Genomic DNA, 19,974 nt, shown 5'->3' with positions numbered 1-19,974 from the left:
TGCGTGAATAGGCAGTTTCAGTGGACAACGGTTCCGTATGGCATACTACCTACCGCAACACAATATCTGCCCAACCACCCGTCATTCACGCAATATACACAGGAACGTAATGACTGCAAATACTATGCAACCTATACAGATAACCTACAGTCTCTTCAAGTTTTATAGTATTAAATGCATTTGATCTGATTCAGCAGTATAATAAAAGGTAAGCATTATGTAAATGCTTGGCTAAAAAGATGCGTCTTTAATCTAGTTTTAAACTGGGACAGCGAGTCAGAGCCTCGAACAATATCAGGAAGGCTATTCCAGAGTTTAGGAGCTAAATGTGAGAACGCCCTCCCTCCTTTAGTGGACTTAGATATCCTAGGAATGACTAGAAGCCTCGAATTTAGTGATCTTAAAGAACGCGATGGATTGTAGGGCGATAGAAGGTCCATTAAATACACAGGAGCTAAACCATTTAGGGCTTTATAGGTCAGTAATAGTACTTTGTAATTGATACGGAACTTGATAGGTAACCAGTGTAGAGATGATAAAATTGGTGTTATATGATCATATTTTCTTGACCTAGTAAGAACTCTAGCGGCTGCATTTTGCACTAACTGTAGCTTGTTTATTGAGGATGCAGGACAACCGGCTAATAAAGCATTACAGTAATCTAGTCTCGAGGTCATGAATGCATGAACTAACTTTTCTGCATCGGAAACAGATAGCATGTTACGTAATTTAGCAATGTTTCTAAGATGGAAAAAGGCCGTTCTTGTAACATATGAAATATGATTTTCGAAAGACAAGTTGTGGTCTAGTATAACTCCCAGGTCTTTTACCGTAGAGGATAAAGTAACAGGACATCCTTCTATATTAAAGTTGTATTGTAAGTGGTTTTGTGGATAGTTTTTTGGACCAACAAGTAATACCTCCGTTTTATCTGGATTTAGTAGCAGGAAATTATGCGTCATCCAGCATTTTATATCTTTAAGACACTCTGTCAATTTTGATGAGTTAGTGTTTTCATCTGGCCGTGATGAAATATATAATTGAGTGTCATCGGCATAACAGTGGAAATTAATTCCATGTTTTCTTATAATATTACCAAGTGGCAGCATATATATTGAGAATAGCAGAGGGCCTAACACTGATCCTTGCGGCACTCCATAGTCTACTGACGTTATCTTCGATTTTTCCCCATTTAAACAAACAAAATGGTAACGGTCTGATAAATACGATCTGAACCAGCTTAATGCCTGTCCCTGAACACCAGTGTAGTTTTGTACTCGATCCAAGAGTATTTTATGATCGATAGTGTCAAACGCAGCACTAAGATCGAGTAGAACTAGTATTGAGATACAGCCTTGGTCAGAAGCTAAAAGTAAATCATTTGTAATTTTAACTAGCGCAGTTTCTGTGCTATGATGCGGTCTGAATCCTGACTGAAATTTTTCATATATCTCATTTTCTTGCATGAAAGAGCACAATTGAGCGGACACAGTCTTTTCTAGTATTTTAGACATAAATGGAAGATTTGAAATCGGTCTGTAATTTGCTAAGTTATTTGGATCTAATTGCGGTTTCTTAATGAGAGGTTTTATTACTGCCAGCTTGAATATTTTTGGAACATGACCTAAAGATAAAGACGAGTTAATAATATTAAGAAGAGGCTCTTCCACTACAGGTAACACTTCTTTCAGAAATTTAGTTGGTATTGGATCTAATAAACATGTTGTTGGTTTAGATGCAATGATAAGTTTATTTAGCTCTTCCTGTCCTATAGTTGTAAAGCGGTGTAGTTGTTCTTGAGGGGCGATAGTTGAGGCTGAATCATAAGACACCATAGAGGATTGTACATTTACAATTGTGTTTCGGATGCTTTCTATTTTCTCATTGAAGTAGTTCATAAAATCATTACAGCTATACTGTAACGGAATAATTTGCTCGGGTGATGTCTGTTTATTTGTTAGTCTAGCCACGGTGTTAAATAAAAACCTTGGATTATTTTGGTTATTTTCTATTAGTTTGCGGAGATGCTCAGCCCTGGCTGCTTTTAGAGCTTTTTTATAACGAGACATACTGTCTTTCCACGCAATTCTAAAGACCTCTAAATTAGTTTGTTTCCATTTACGCTCTAGGTTACGAGTTTCTCTCTTGATAGCATGCGTAGCACTGTTGTACCATGGTGCTTTAGTTTTCTCTCTAACCTTTTTTGATCTAATTGGTGCAACAATATCTAATGTACTAGAGAAAATGGTGCTCAAACTGCTAGTCATTTCCTCTAGTTCATCTGTTTGTTTGGGTTCACTGAGCAGCTGAGATAGATCAGGTAAGCTATTTGAGAATCTATCTATAGTGGTCGGAAGGATTGTTCTGCCTGGTCTATAACGTGGCGCAACATGACAAATTTCAGCAGTGCGTATTATACAAGTTACCATGTGATGATCGGTGAGATCGTCACTTTGCGGTATAATATCTATATCGGTTGGATTGGTTCCGTATGATATAATTAAATCTAGTGTATGATTTAGACGATGAGTGGGACCACTGACATTCTGCTTGACCCCAAAGGAGTTTAATAAATCTGTAAACGCAGTCCCTAACGCATCGTTTGTGTTATCTACGTGTATGTTAAAATCTCCAACAATTATTGCTTTATCGGCATTGACCAATAGATCTGAGAGAAAGTCTGCAAACTCTTTTAGGAAATCAGCATATGGTCCTGGAGGTCTATATACAGTAGCCAAGGCTAGAGATAATAGGGATTTATTTCTTACATCTAAGAGCGCAACGTTTAGCACCAGTACTTCAAACGAATTAAACCTGTGACCTGTTTTCTGAGTTACATTAAGAATATCTCTATAGATTGTTGCAACACCGCCGCCACGACCGATCAGACGGGGCTCATGCTTATAACAGTATCCTGGCGGGGTAGACTCATTTAGACCGAAATACTCGTTTGGTTTAAGCCAGGTTTCAGTAAGGCAAAGTACATCGAAGCTATTATCTGTGACCATTTCATTTACAATAACCGCCTTAGGTGTGAGCGATCTAATGTTTAGAAGACCTAGTTTTAGAAATTGTTTTTGTTCACTGATATTTAGATTTTCAGGTTTAATTACAATAAGATTTTTCCTAGATCCTACAGTGGATTTATTATTTGGCCTCACTAAACGAGGAATAGACACAGTTTCTATATAATATTCTACACTACTTATATCAATTAAATTGGCACAGCAAAGACTGTGATTTGGAATTTGATTTTCTAGTCATACGGTGTGTAACGTCTTGGAGATGTTGTCCGACAGAACAGCCGCTCCGGCTCTGCTGGGGTGCAGGCCATCAGCACGGTAGAGCCTACACTGTAAAAAAAAATCCTAATTTCACAGAAAATAACTGTGATTTTTTGACGATCATTTTCTTTCAATTTAAATTGTACTCAAAACACTGTAAAATTACAAATAATATCTGTAAAATAAAAATGCAGCTGATATTTTAGGTATTGTGACATTAATGACAAATTCCAGTCATTCACATTTTTATTACAGAAAATTGATTGTATTTTTCATACAATATTTTTCTATTTTCTTAAATTACATAAAAATGTATGTAAAATTACAAATATAATCTGTAATTAAACGGTAACAAAACAGTTAAATGATTACATGACTGGCAGCCCAAAAAAACTGTAACATTTAAGTAAAACATCATCAATTAAATAAACTGAAAAACACTGTTATTTACAGGTATTTCCTGCATTATTATGATCAAATACCTTCATTGTAAAAAAATCATAAAAAAATGGTCAAATGACTGGCAGCTATGGCTGCAAAACAAAAACCATAAAATTAAAGTAAAATATTCAAATTTAAATAAACTGAAAAAACACTGTTATTTCACAGGTATTTCCTTCATTATAATGATCAAATACCTTCATTGTAAAAAAATCGTTAAAAAAAGGGTCAAATGATTGGCAGCAAAGGCTGCCAAACAAAAACCATTAAATTAAAGTAAAATGTGTTAATTTAAATAAAGTGCAAAAAACTTGAACAGAAATTTGATGTCACCGTAATTGAGATCAGTGTTTGCTTTAGTTGGGCTCTTGACCTTTAATTTTATACCATTAGTTTTTTTCTGGCTGATTTAACTGTGTATTCGATATACATTAGTTATAGCAATTAAAGCAGGAGAAAGTATCAACTGATGTTGGTCATTTATTGGTATGTTATAATCATCATATGGTGACCTGATTCACTGATATGACAGTAAAATACTTAAGTGTATCTGTTGAGATTACGTTATAAATAGACGTGCTTAAGTTTTAAATAAATTCTATGATTGTCATACTTTTCCCCATGAACCTTGATATGTTGAAATAAGATTACTCCAATCTGAAATTTATGAAAAATATCTATTATAAAGAAAATGTTTGAGCTGGTTTATTTTTTTATGAGTATGACATCAATAATCAACATATGAATCTCAACAATGGTGACAATCAACAAAGCCTTTATGTGACTTTATAGTAGTTGATCATCATTGTAGTGATTCATACGCTGATTCTTGATGTATGTGTGAGTAGGGCTGCACGATTAATCGCACGATATTGTTATGCGCATCTAATCAGTAAAGCCGGTTCCTTGATTAGTAGTAAATCACCTTCACCTGCTTTCAGATGGAGCGGCATTTACTACAAAGAGCCGTAGTTCACTGACAAGCTGAGCCAAATCGCGTTAAAATCGAGGACATATCGCCAACGATATTTAATGCGATATGGCTCAGCTTGTCAGTTAACTACGGCTCTTTGTACACAGCAAAAACTCACTGTTAAATGAACACACCTGGGAGTGTATATGAGTCCACACTCAAGAGTGTTAAAGTTAATGAGATATTTAAGTGATTAATTGAGTGATGATTGAGCATTATTGAAGACACCTAAAGCAGAATCACTGAAGGAGAAAACCGGAATTTCAGGTCACCATTATGGAGATGAGTGTTTGCTTTAGTTGGGCTCTTGACCCTTATATTATTAACTTTAGATTTTGTTCGGCTGTTGTATCCGAGTTATACCTGCCAGATGAACAAAGAAAAAAAAAGATCTAATGGTGTTGGTTGTATTATGACATTCATCATTTGAACTAATTATTTGTGATTTATGATGTTGGTTACAGCATAACTGAGATTCTGCATAAATATCCAGAATTTGAGATATAATATAAAGCAGGGGTTCTCAAACATTTTGGAGCCAGGGACCCCTTACAGGGGAAAAACATTTCCAAGGACCCCCTCATATTTATAACAGTGACTGAGCCTAAAGTTAATGTGGGAGTGGTTAATGAAATATTTTGACACAAATAGTCTCCACCCAGGGTCATATGCAGGAATTTCTAAATAGCCTACTGAGGTCCCAAAAGTGAACTTGCTAGGGGGGTTGGGGGGCATGCCCCCCCGAGGAATTTTAGATTTTCTTGATCTACACGTGCATTTTAAGGTGTTTTTAAGGCCAAAAATTGTACTTTTTTCTTGATATACCCAGAAAGAATGGAAGTGCAATGTGACAACATGTCCCATAGGTGGGGCACATTGTAACATGACCATATGACAGATTAAAATGTTATCTGATCTAATCAAACAAATATACAAGACAAACAAAAATATTTTCTCAATAAAATACAATTATTAACTTTTTCATATAAAATAATGGCATTTTAAAACAATTAAAAATAAACTAATTTTTGAGTTTGACAACGAACACACAGCTATACAACATAGTTCAAAACATATTCATTGTAACGCAGTGTGACAACATGACCCACTTGCACAACTGGGATTTACGTTGTGCCCCGCTATTCCCTATATTTCCTTTCCCGGTTGATACTTTGCAAACTGATTGTTTCTGTCGTTTGTTTAAAACTTCTATCTAAAACAGCTGTTTAGTTTAGCGATTTACATCTCATCTCGCACTTTATGACCGAATAACTGAAGCGTCATGCGGAAATTCGCGCTCGGCTTGCAGCTTCTGTGAACATAAACCCGCCTACTTTGATTTAATCTCCGACTCAAACATTGACATTGACGAGCGCTGTTAGTCTGCTGAAACCGCTCAGATGAGAAGGTCAGTTATCATCGCGATGTTTAATATCCTTGCAGCACCAAATTAGAGTTAATATTAGGCAATTATTTCACAACTTTCATTATACACATAGAAAAATTACAGAGGCCCGGACCTCAGGGACCTCAATTGTGGGTATACGACCCTGTCCCTATGCACAAATTTATAATTTACTGTATTCTCCAGAAAATAAGTTGGACCTGAGTGTGTAATACTTTGTTGCGTTCTTGAGGCGTAGTAGGCCTACTTCCCCTCACTCCACAGCAAATCCTTAAATTAATGGTATTCAGAACAAAACAAGAATGAAAAATAATACTATTAATAGATAATAATACAAATAATAATAGTATACAGACAACATTTATTTAAAACATCAAGTCTAAACGAATTAAGTTGAATCGAAACTGAAACTGCAGACGTTGGGCTCGTGCATCTCTCATTCGGTCCAAAGTTTCCATATTTGCGATGTAGCCTAACATTTGGAAGCTTAACTATTTATGTAAAGAAAGCTTCATGCTTCAGTCCCAATATAGGCCTACACGTATCAGCATCTTCACATTTGGAGAAATGAGATTGGAACAACAGTCGACAGTATATGATTGACCGTCTCTGCCTTCATAGTGTACAACAGACAAATTAAATTAAGCAGAACTTTTTATAAGTTCGGTGAGTATTTTATTTTGATAATGAACAGGTTTTGATGTCAAATTAGCAGTGCTAGAACTGACATATTGTGCGCGCACATGAGACGCCGGCGCGAACACTTGGATTTTTCCTCAGCAGTGGTGTGGTCATACAGATAAGAGTACATCATTCAAAACGGCAAAGTGTCTATTTTTTATTTGTGTATACATTAAAAATGACTACAAAATGTCATGCCTTTTAAAAATAAAGAACAAGACAGGATGCGCGTTCTGCCGTCTCTGTCTCCTTTCTGGCGCACGTGCCCAAAAATCGACCAAAATACAGCGAATACTTGACGCACAGACATAAGAAATATAGATAGAATATCTATCTATATAAACCTTTAAGAGCCTACTTTTTTATTATTTGACATTAAATGCATTATATAAGTCACTTTGGAATAAATAGCAAGTTTTTAGATGCTAAAGAAAAGATGACTTATAGTCGGGAAAAACGGTAGGCTGTTATAAATTATTTCGCGGACCCCCTGGCTATAGTTCACGGACCACCAGGGGTCCGCGGACCCCACTTTGAGAACCACTGATATAAAGGATTCCTTAAAAGTTGTTAAAAAAAAACCTTTCTTTTAGGCACACACAGATATCAAGATTCAGTCAATGCATCTCAACAATGGTGACGAGCACAATATTCAATTAGGAAAAGTAAATTACATAGACAATTCAGATCATAATTTATTCATACCGCAATGCATGATGGGAGCCATTAATGAGTTGTGATTGGTGGCAACAAGGATTTTTATTGTCACCACGGTTGAGATTCACAGGCTGATTATTGATGTCTGTGTTTCTAAATTAATGCATTTGAAAATTATTTGATCAGAACAATTTTTATTAAAAGTTTGGATTATAAGAAAAATACAATTATCATATGCTGTAGAACCACTAAACTGTTGCTTTCAAGTTAAACCAGATCATCTGAATGAGTTTCATTTTTCAGATCATAGCATGATTATGTCAAAACATAACCAATACTATCAGATCACACTTGTCTTTGTTCATTTGACTTTGATAAATCAACAACAGCAGACAAACAAAATTTAAACTTTAAGTATAAGGATCAAGAGCCCAACTAAAGCAAACACTGATCGCCATAACGGTGGCTTACAATTTTAAATTTTCTCCTTCAGTGATTCTGCTTGTTAACATCAGGTGTCTTCAATAATGCTCAATGATCACTAAATTAATCACTTAATTATCTCATTAACTTTAACACTCTTGAGTGTTAATTTAACACTCATATCTGCATCATATCGTCCATCTGAAAGCAGGTGCAGGTGATTTACTAATCAAGGAACCGGCTTTACTGATGAGATGCGCATAACAATATCGTGCGATTAATCGTGCAGCCCTATGTGTGATTCTGTATGATCCGGTCAAAACATTTTCTGTATGACTTGATCACATCTTCGTATCACGGCACTGCATGATCTTCTATAACAGTATTGGTTTGCAAAATTGACAGCTAATATTTAACAAATGAATCAGATATTACACTCTTCAGGTAGCATCAAAAAAGCATTCAACTACATGAGACTATTATAACTAATAAGTGACCAGATCTTCTGATCTGAGTTTCTCTAGGATTCCCCACTATGTATCGACAACACACAGTTAAAGCAGCTAGAGAAATCGTCATATTAAAACCAAAGGGTCAAGAACCCCACTAAAGCAAACACTGATCTTCATCATGGTGATATCAAACTTTATTATTTTCCATAAAAAAACAACTTCTAAACATCTGTTAATTCTCAGTAAGAATGTTAGTATGCAATAAATAAAGTCTGGATTGTAATAAGTGAGGATGCAGAGATCTTGAGAGATCTGTTAGTGTTTAATGTTCTGTTGGGATGTAAATTGTTTCTGTATGGTGTGTTTTGTTGGTCACCATTGTGTTGAAGAGTAGAGCCTGTGCTTCAGTTCAGGATGAGCAGAATCACACTGATGAAATGCTGCATGTTGCTTTATTTAACTGACAGTAACTGTGTTGTTGCTGATACAGTGACGTATAGTCACAGTAAATCATGCAATCACCTACATGTTTCTTAATAAAAAAATGTGAAATAACTGTGTTTCTGTTAAAAAGCTTAATGAAGATTTATACTTTTGCACTTATTTAAATTAGGCTATTTTACATTCATTTTATGGTTTTTGTGTGGCAGCCATTGCTGAAAGTCATTGAGTGTTTTTTTATGGGATTGTTTTTACAGGTAGGGTGTTTGATCGTAATATTCCAGATAATAGCGGTAAAATAACAGTGTTTTTCTGTAAAACGTTTAAGAAAAATATCTGTTAAATGTTTTTGCACTTAATTTAAATTAGGATATTTTACTTTATTTTTACGGTATTTGTTTGGCAGCCTGTGCTGCCAGTCATTTGACCCTTTTTTTACCATTTGATTTTTTACAGTGTAGGTCGCTCCCAGAACAGATTCCAATTATTTACAAAGAGCAGTTTTTGTTCATTACACAATGACATTAACCATTCATTAAGTGCAAATAATCTACTGAACCTTTCCTGTCCTTGTCGGTACGTGGGAAGCGGTCCAGACACGATGATCGTTGCCTCAGGCGCTGTGCTGCGTACCGTTTCGATCAGGCTCCTGTAGTCCTTCTTCAGAACCTCCGTCTGCCGCAGCCTGATATCGTTTGTTCCAGCGTGAAGCACCACAGCTCCGACGCGCTCGTCACCGTTCAGGATCTCGGGAACCTGTGCGGCGACATCAAGTACACGAGCACCAGGAAGGCAGTGAGTGCGCACCTTACCCTTACCTGAGGTAGCGCGGACATGACGGACCATGGAAGTGCCGATGATCACGGCGTCGTCGCGTTCCGACTCGCGAAGAGGGGAGAAGCGGTTCCGGGTGGAGATCTCGAAGACCGGGAGGGGCGGAGAGGTTCTTGCTCTGGTCCTGGCTCGTGTCTTCCGCTGTGGGATCACCCAGGGTCCATTGTGTTGGGTTGGTGCCGGAGTGAATGATGCCAGAGATGATCGCGTCCTTCTGGGCAGAGAAACGCACGGAGTGGACGAAGTCGGAGTCAAAAAGTTACTAACCACTGACTTGTGTGCATCGGCGTGTGACGTTTCAAGCGCTGATCGCCGATCCCGCAGCTCGGCTTGCCTCTCTAGCAGACCACGGATCTGTTTCTCCACCGATTCAAGCTCCAATCGTACCGAAATGAGTTCGAATGTGTCCTCACCTGCACTCAGAGGTAACGTTAGACACACATCTGATATGTTCGCCATAACAGATGAACAGTAGATTAGTAGTGATACTACCAATATCACTAGTAATTTAGGACTGAAATGCTGGATATAACCTGTATCCTTTCAGTGAAACGGGTGTAAAATCAGACGGTCAATAGGCGCGAGGCCACGCGTGAAATGCTAGCGGACTAAAGGCTAGTAGCCGAGATTCGCAAAGTTGGGTCTAAGTAGCGATATCAAAGCAATCCGATTGTTTTTTATAAGGAATAGTATCGAGGATAAGTTCCCATGATATAAAAATAGAAAGTGCTTGTTTATAAATGAGTGGTAAAAAAGAAAATCAAGGATTAATGAATTGATTCGACGGAGCTTTCAAACACAAACACCGACTTATGGGCAGATTGAACCGTTTTTAAGGCGGCAAACAGGATATGGGCCAGTGGTTAAAACGTGTATTATTTGTCTCACACGTAAAATATAGAAATGTGGCCCACATATGTCTGGCCAGACTTATCCCACAGTTAAAATGTAATTTCAGATATTTTATAATTGATGATATTTTCATAAACACAGCTGTTTCCCCTATTCCTGTTTGCACCATGGGCTTATTGCTCTCTATTAACAAGGTTTAATTAGCCTAATAATAATTTAAAATATGAAACACCATAAATTTTAAATTTACAATAGAACTTTAATTGTTTGATTTTTTTTTCTAATATAAAAAAAAAAAAAAAAAAACATTTTTAACAATTTTTTTACCAATCAGGTTGCATCTAGAAAAACGCGCCCAGAAAGTGCGCCTAAACCGCAATGCTTCATGGGTTTGCAGTTTTACCTCATTGTAGTCTTTACACTCAATCTTGTATTTTTGTCTTCTTTATATATATATATATATATATATATATATATATATATATATATATATTATTATTTTTTTCTTCAATTAAAACTGTGCAATCTTGCGATTTAGCCGGTTTAGTTAATGGTTTAGAACGCTTCAACCCAAATTAAAAAAAATATATATTTATTTATACTTCCGGATCCAGCGCTGCTGAAGAAGAAGTGGGCGCGCACTGATGCACTCGACTGCATTTCACTAACGGCTGCTGACTTCTCACCTCAAAGCGAGCGAAGTTTGGTAAGTGATAATTTTTAATTTTAGAGTTAGTATGAGTTAGTATAGTCGGAAAGTGAAATGTTAAAGATGTGCCACAATGTATAATTGTAGCTGTTAGTTAAAATGTAGAAGTTGACTAAATGTTCGTCGATTACATTTAACGTTAAATGACATCAGACATCTTTATTTTTATATCACAGCCATTTCAATTTAAGTGACATACACTGATGGATTAACATACTAAAATGTATAGCAGCAATTGGCACCTGAAACATCACACAAAAATATAAATATCATAAGGATATTGATTACTTTTGTTTATATTCTATTGATTGAGGATTTTTTATTTTGTGCCCTTATGATATTTATATCTTCTATAGAGATTATCAAATTTTAAAGCCACACTGTGGAACTTTTCAACCTTTATAATATATTACCAAAACCCATTGAGATGGTACATCGACTTACAATAGGTTGAATGACACGTCTGCCGTAGCCTGAAGGTGTCTGTATCGCTTTTACTAGCACTTTGTAACTTCGGGTTTCGGGTAGGAACCCGAGCACAAAAATAACTACAAAATTCGACCGCTTTACGGCATACGTCACTTCCCCCACCACCCTCAGATTCTGACGTGAGTGTTCAACTCGCGTTTGATTGCCGTCTGTATGTTTTCGTCATGGCCGAACCAACAGCTACAAGGAAGAAGGCAACGGTTTTATCAGAGGAAACAAAAAAAAGATAAAGGGAGAGTGACAAATTAAAAGCCAGGACGAGGATTAACATTGGTCCAGCTTTCGCTGGCGTGAGCTAAAGGAGGAGGAAGGGCGCCCGACCGATGCTGACGCTTGCCTGCACACAAATGCCGTTTCCAAGGTGACCCAGATAAATTCATATAAGCAGTGTAGTATTTTCTGGTATTCCGGCCACAGCCGATGATGTTATGAGTGTAATAAAATGCCCACAGCCCAGTGTTCATTTCTACACACAAACACAGCCCGCCTCAGTGCAGGGCTCGCACAAATAAAATCGTCTCATGTCAAATGTAACGTTACATTAAATGTAGTGAACGTGCCCACGACTCAGTAGTACCCACAAACACTACACACCACATGTCCCACGGTTTCTGTCAAAATAAACCAACACACATACAGTCAGCTCAGGCCGACGGTGTTTTCAGTGCAGTAAATGTGCCCGCTGTCCCGCGCCCACATTCACTCACAGACATAAGCCCTACGGGGCTCACCCCACTCGCTCTCTCTCAGCAGACTGCTATAGACAAGTTTCCTGAGTGAAATAGGCGGGCCGCCATTAGCCGTTCACTCTGCCAACGACTTCCGGTTGTGTCTGCCAAGCACTTCCGGTTAGCGAGTTAGCGTCTTTTACTGTCTTCTTTGGTTAGCGTGCAGAAAAGGTAAACTATGGATGGTGTTACACGCCGACACGGCTCCGGGACATATTGTGCTGTTCGCGGTTGTAACAACTCGTGGCGATTGCTGAATGTTTGGTCGGAGGGAGAATGTTTCGACCATCAACCATCTACAAGGCGCCAATGTGGATGTGCTCCCCCGTATGCGTTGTATGAGAAACCAAAAACAGATGTTGAATCTCGGAAGTGGCTAGCGGCTTTGAAGTTGAAGAATCCGCCCAAAAGACTGTTTGTTTGTTCTTATCACTTCATTAATAAAAAGCCCACAGAGGAAAACCCTTTCCCGGAACTTTTTTTGGGATACGAGCGACCTCCCCAGCAAAAGAGACGTAAACTCGACAGAAACACAAGTGACACGCAATTGGATGGTAAGTGTATCTTGATATTTTTCTGGTTAGCTAAAGTTTGCAGCATAAGTTCGACTGTTGATATATGTGTCTCTGTCCTGTGTTAGTAGGGTATATACATTTATAGTTGATGCTGTTTGTCTTTTAGAAGTGTGCATCGAGCCGAAGTTTAAAGATGCTGCAACACAATGGGAGGACCTAACAAAAACTGACCACAGCTACGCGGCAAAGTTGGACCACGTGAACAAATCGACGCAGACTGGGGTTCAGACTGTGGCTGATGATATGCTCCTTGATGATGATACCTCGCTGCTGTACACAGGACTGCGTCTATTATATTTTTTTATTTTGGTGAAAACAATGTTGCCATTTAGTAATCCATCATGTAGTATTCCTGTTGTTGACCAAATACTGATGACCCTCATGAAACTGAAACTGAACCTTGTGTTAGGGGATGTGGCAAAGCGCTTTAAAGTGTGGTGAAGTAAGTAAGGTGATTGCTCACTGGATTGATACATTGGGTGAGCAGCTTGAGCCCATGGTTGCCTGGCTGCCAAGAAGTGTTATTCGTGCTAACATGCCACCATCCTTTAAAAAGAACCACCCCCAGACCACTTGCATCATCGATTGTGCTGAAACGGCTATTCAGAGAGCTACAAACCTTAACTGTAGGAGTGCCACTTTCAGTCATTACAAGGGAACGAATACTGCCAAATATCTTGTTGCTGTGTCACCTCATGGGCTGATAATGTTTATATCAGAGGCCTATGCTGGTAAAAGCAGTGATAAGTTCATCACTATAAACAGTGGGTTTCTGGAGGCCCTAAGGCCTGGTGATGAGGTAATGGCTGACAGGGGTTTCACGATTCGAGATGTACTACATGAAAGGAAGGTGAAATTGAATATTCCTGCCTTTACCCACAAGCGTGGTCAATTGACCAATGAGGAGGTAACGCGCACTAGACGAGTGGCCAATGTCCGTATACATGTGGAGAGGGCAATCCGAAGACTTAAAGTCTTCAAAATTCTGTCCCAAACTGTCCCCATCTCCATGACCCCGAGGTTGGACAAGATTCTTATCATATGTGCTGCTTTAGCAAACATGAGGTCCAGACTCATCCGACTGCCACATGAGGTGTAAGTCCCTATGAAAAGTAAAACCTGGGTTACCTGCAGGTTTTTATTTATTTAAATTGTACATATTCCTTATATATATATATATATGGTAACACTTTATTTTAAGGATCAGAAATTAGACACTAATTCATGACTACTGCATTTGTAATTGCATACAAGTACATAACAAGTTACTTACAAATGCAGTTATTAGTCATTAATTAGTGTCTAATTTCTGATCCTTAACATAAAGTTACCATATATATATATATATATATATATATATATAAATTTCAGCTAGAAAACCTGCGTAAATTTATTGTTATTGTACCCTTTCTGGTGTTGTGATTTATTGATAAGGTTCACTTGCAAAAAGAGCAGTGTGAAAGCGAACTGTACCAAAAAAAAAAAAAATTATTTGGTCCGGACCAAAGCAAGTGAACTATCGGACTTTCCTGGTGTGAATACACCCTAAGAAAAACTTGTGTGAGTGCTATTCTTTTTCTTGTATTGTAAATATTGACACATGACAATAAACAATTTGTTTTTTTGAGAAGAAATGAATTCATTTTTATTTATCCTATTCCATAACAAAGGGACAATTTCATTAACTCCTTAATGGCTGCATTTTTTTTTATAATTAAATAAAAACAAAGTAAATACAGGAAAAAATCTCAAAATATTACAAAAAGAAAAAGACTGGAAAAAAATAAATAATACATAAAATAAATAAATAAAGATAAATGATTAGTGACTGATATAAAAAGAAATAAAAATAAAATTAATTAAATAAATCAGTTTGATAAAAATAAATAAAAGCTAGAAAGGATTTGTGACAACAGGGGACAAGGGGTTAAAAAAGGACTGACTAATCAACCCAGTACACATAAGCAGGTCATGCTGATTTTACAACATTCATGTATCTGGAGCACAACTCCAGCCTTCCATCATCGAAGTCATCGACAACTTTTGGCAACATGTGGGTGAAATAGAAGGAGTGCAGCCTTGAGATATGTCCCTCAACAAAGGTTTGGTCGTAGGGCACGTTGAGCTGCAGACATTCAGTGTTACTCCAAATCACCAACAAGGCTTGCCGTAGGCCTGTGCAGTGCATGCCCAGTTGCACCTGCATGTAATATCCCTTTGGCCCATTGAAGGACAGATGGAAGTCCCCCGTGGGCATGCGTTTGATCTCACTGCTTTTAGCAGCAAGTGCTTCAGTAAGGGACTAGTTTTTGACTAAGACAGGGCACTTGATCTCCAGTAGTGTGTCTCTGTTCATGACACCATCCGGACTCGCAGCAAGCCATGGCTCACTCGGGCAAACCACCAAACCTTTCACATCGATGCCATGACCTTGGTCTTGCAGGTATTGCCTGGCGTGCTCTTCACCCTCTGCTCCTTGCCGGGTTGCCGCGTTACCGTGAAAGGTAGGATGGAGGTGTTCAGACAAGAATTTGTCTGGTGCTGTGGTAGCCCGAACTGGCACATTCTTGGCTGTGCTTGCTGTTATCCGTACCCGTCGCATGTCATGCCACAGTTGTTCCCTGCTCTGTTCTTTTGTGTGCTGCTCAATGTACATAAATTGGGTTGTGGTCATGTCAATGTATGTGGTGTAGAATGCCCTACATTTCTCACATTCAAGTTGTGTGTTGTGATCACCATGATGTAGGGGCAGTGGAGCTTTTGATGTCTCGGCAGACTGAGCAGGGAGGCTGGTGTTAAAAGTGAGCTGCATTAGTCCACTGCCAGGTGCAGTAAAAAGTGCCGCTATTGGTGTGGAGAGACAGTAATTTTGCCATTCTTCCAGTGTCTCATGGACTTTTACTTTGCGACTAGGTGTAGAGACTATGCTGGAGGATGATGCCTGTGATGCTGGTTGGTATAGATTATTTCTGCTGTGTCTTCGGAAAGACACATCTCTGATTTTTTGCTGCCCAGTATTGCTTTTTGTCCCGGCATTCCAGCAATTCTGCACATCAGTGCAGGCAAGCCCTGTCTTCCCTTGCCTCACAGCATTTTCTACCTGCAGACAGATAGAAACAAAATCACACACTTTTTAAATAATGGTTTGAGCATCACAGCACAATTGACTTCTTTTAGAGACAACATTTTATAAATCAAAATAACAAGGGTATGATGAAGGTAGAGCGTTTTTGTTACTTTTCAAAACAATTAATGAGCTGGGCCTGCAGCCATCAACATCAATGTTTAACGCCTTAATGCCTGCATTTATTTAGACATATAAAAAAATCTTGAAAAATATGAAAAGAATAATAAAAGAATAAAAGAAAATATAATTAAATATTAAATAAATAAATAACATTTAATAAAGTGATAAATGATAAGTGAGTAATATAAAAAAAAATGAGTAAAAGCAAATGGATAAATAAAATAAATCAGTTTGATAAAAATAAATAAAATAAACAAAAGCCAGAAAGGGTTTGTTGCAAATTTGCCCATTTCATACGGATTACACCGTTTTCTTTTGTTTTGATTTGTTCTGTTTAAAAGTATCGTTCCTAGTGTTTGTTTTATATTGGTCTGTGATTGGTTCACACACCAACCGCATTATATATCATTAGATAGGCTGAAGTAACATTTCTCCGTTTTGCGGTAAAATGCTATAGATTTGCACTCAAATACGGAAGGCTTATCATTCGCGGAAGTCAACACTGTCTACTCATTATTACGCAGATTAACACACGGATACATACAAACATCTTAATACAAGCATAAGATGGGCTAACGTACCTTCCAAAGCACGGCGGCTGCATGGCTACAGGAACGTCCAGGTCCGGCGATACAGGTACAGCCTGCTGTCTCCACATCTCCCGTCTTGGTAACCAAAACCCAGGCGTTATGCGCTGAATTGTTAACGGACTGGCTTGGTTGAACATCGGCCTTTAGGTAAATTAAACTGCCCATATCGTGTAAAAGTACACAGCCCACTTTGTCTGAATGGAGGTACTGAAACGCCTCTGAGCTTTTCAGGTTATTAATTGCATTCCCATCCACCGCCATGGAATCAATAAAATAAGAAAATATCTTGGATGTTGTGATGCTGGGCCATATCGACATGTTGTCCGCCCATGATGTTACCTTACTTGGATGCGGAATGGTCAAAACAGCATTTTTAATAAGATTTTCGGTCGAGTGTTGCCATTCCAAAGCCATGTTTACACTACTACTCAGCCGGTGCGGCTACGCCGGAAGTTCTTGGCAGAAACAGGAAGTAAACCGGAAGTGCCCGGGAAACTTGTCTATAAGGCAATCGAGTGCGGCAAGGCTGCCCGGTCCGCCTCAAACACTGCAAGCACACACAATCTAAAGACACGGGAGGCTGACCGGTTGACTGTTTGTTGACTTTAATTTGCGACAGTGCTGCGGAGCTTGTGGCCTCTAGGGACGCTAGACGTGAAAGTTACAGGTCGAGCGCCACTAGTGGCCAAAAGTTCCGCAGTGTGGCTTTAAGATCGATAATTTTTAATGCTAATTTGTGTTATATAAACAACATATCACGACAAAGCCCTCTTAAAATTTCAAATATGCAGAGACACAGAGAGATAAAATCAGTATTGTAACACATACAAAAAAAGTTTAACATTTAAGAAATAGCCTATACATTTTTTGCAATTATGCTAACTTACATCATTACAGCGATTACATGTTATTATCATGTATATTCCACACTGGCAGTTTAAAGTTTTGAAAAACAGCTTGACTGTATTTTTTAGCAAGTAGCCTAAATGTAAGTTAGCCATGGTGAGTAAAAGAGAGATTAGATTTGGACCTCCTAAACATTTGACATTAAATTTAGCCTATGTTTGTGTGTGTGTGTGTGTTTGCATTTCTAATCCATTGTGGATTTTGTTGTGGTATCACTCATTATTTATGCAATTTGTTACAATTTTTGTTTGATAAATTCAGAGGCGGCGCCAGGGGGGGTCTCAAGACCCTCCCAAAAAATGCTTTGACCCCCCATTTGACCCCCCACCCCCTTCCTGATTAAAAAAATATATATCCGGGATAAATATTTAAAAATGTTTATCTTCAAACTACGCAGAACAATAATAATTAATAATTTATTCGACGTACAAAATATATAAACATAAGAATCACGTTCCCTCTAAGCTGCGCGCGTGCGCGGTCGTGCACTTCTGATGCCGCGGCCGCGCAGAAAAGAATAATATGCCACGCAGAGGACTGACGCGAAATGTGTGGGGAAATCCATTTGATTGTATGTGAGAAATAATTGCAGTGCTCAAACTGGTGAGTGCAGTTAACAGGTTTCAAAGAAAGAGAATGATGTGAGCGCGTGTGATTGGCAGTGAGTCGTGTGTGCGGACCAAATATCTCAATACGAGAGGCGACGAGAAACGCAAAGACATGTGAAATAAAATCCCAATATCATGTTTTAAAGAAGAGTGGTTTGATTAAAGTGGTGGAAATAACGGATGATGGACACAGAACGGTAACAATTACACACACCCACCCGCGTGCAAACTCAAAATACATCATTAGTTTACATAGATTTAAATAGTTTCAGGCATGGTTAGATTAGGCTACTATAAAAGAGTTCACATATTGACTTTTCTTGAAAATATTTAGCTATTAGATCTAGCTATTTACAGTAAATGCTTCAGTTTGTTTTCATATTATAATAATATAATATGAAAACAAATTGAAGCATTTAAACTATCACTTCAAATACTTCAATTCATTTTTTTATATTATATTATATTGGGCATATATTTTATTATATTATAAGCCTAAATAAAGAATCTCACAAGGGTATTGTTTAGGGCTCATTGCCATTAAAAAGTTTGAAACCCCCTGCTAAAGAAAAATATAGGCTAGGAAATTCATAAGCTATAAACAATCATTTAACTTTGATGGTTTAATGCTGCCTGTACAATTAATTGACTGTACAAAAACACTTTATGGTTTTCCTAAACCATCTCAGTGTAACAGCTTAATTTTCTTTCATAATATATTATATTATTGTAAAGAATTGAACTGTCCTGCAGAAGATTTTGTAAATAATTTTTCATAGGATTTCTTAGTAAAGACTGGAAACAGAGGACACCGAGGAATTGGAGGATGAGGAGGATACTATTTTGTAAATATGTTTTCTGTCATGGGTGTGGCTATGGCAATTAAAGTTAGAGCATATTGTTTGCAAACTGCAATTGATTAATTAATTAAAAACAAAAAACCGTCGGTGTGTGAATGGGTGAATGTGAGGCAATATGTAAAGCGCTTTGGTGGCCATTGGGTCTGTGAAAGTCCATTTACCATTTACCATTTACCATTTGTTAAGTAGCATATTGTTTGCAAACTGCAATTGATTGATTAAAAACAAAGTAGTTGATATGCTGTGTTGTTTTTGTTGTTAAGTAGCAGCAATATGCAGTTATTAGCCGTGTCCACTGTATTTTTTGTTGGTTTTCATGAGACCCCCCTTGAAATGACCAGGACCCCCCATTGCCCCCCCAATCAAAATTGTCTGGAGCCGCCACTGGATAAATTATGTAACAAGTGAGCAAGTGGGTTTATGGGTTTTGATAGTTTGTCTTTCATTTTGAAATTAAATAAGAAGAAATGAAAAAAACAAGATTTTAGCTGTGAACCAAAAAATGAAAATATAGTCAAAATCTTATATTTTTGTTTATAAAAAAAAAAAAACATTTTCTTGTTTCTGCTTATTTCATTTTAAACTGAAAAACAAACTTATCAAAACGTACACTGACCTTGTAGTCTTATTCATTTATGATTGTTTTTGTTTGGGGTGTGTGTGTGTGTGCTTTCTATATTATTAATAATTTATATAAATTTTTTCAATTTATAATGTTCTCTTTTGTGTTTGTTTCAGGTTCAAGAACAAAAGACCTGAGTAAAGCCACGGTATGGAAAAGACTCGTTCAAGAGCTGACTTTCAAGAGCTTGACATTCA

The 19,974-nt window shown here is 37.7% G+C and overlaps 1 protein-coding gene across 1 annotated transcript; it reads left to right on the top strand.

The window, feature by feature from the left end:
• The first annotated feature begins 13,356 nt into the window (after positions 1-13,356).
• LOC130089059 (uncharacterized) lies at positions 13,357-14,069 on the top strand. Its single transcript, XM_056256186.1, has one exon. The coding sequence runs from the start codon at positions 13,357-13,359 to the stop codon at positions 14,041-14,043; it is 687 nt and encodes a 228-aa protein (XP_056112161.1). The 3' UTR covers positions 14,044-14,069.
• Positions 14,070-19,974: the final 5,905 nt, after the last annotated feature.

The sequence above is a fragment of the Rhinichthys klamathensis genome, unplaced genomic scaffold, assembly GCF_029890125.1.
Source record: "Rhinichthys klamathensis goyatoka isolate OS25496 unplaced genomic scaffold, OSU_Roscu_1.1 h1tg000001l_1, whole genome shotgun sequence".
NCBI classification, from domain to species: Eukaryota; Metazoa; Chordata; class Actinopteri; order Cypriniformes; family Leuciscidae; genus Rhinichthys; species Rhinichthys klamathensis.
This window is presented reverse-complemented; position numbering and strand designations above follow the sequence as displayed.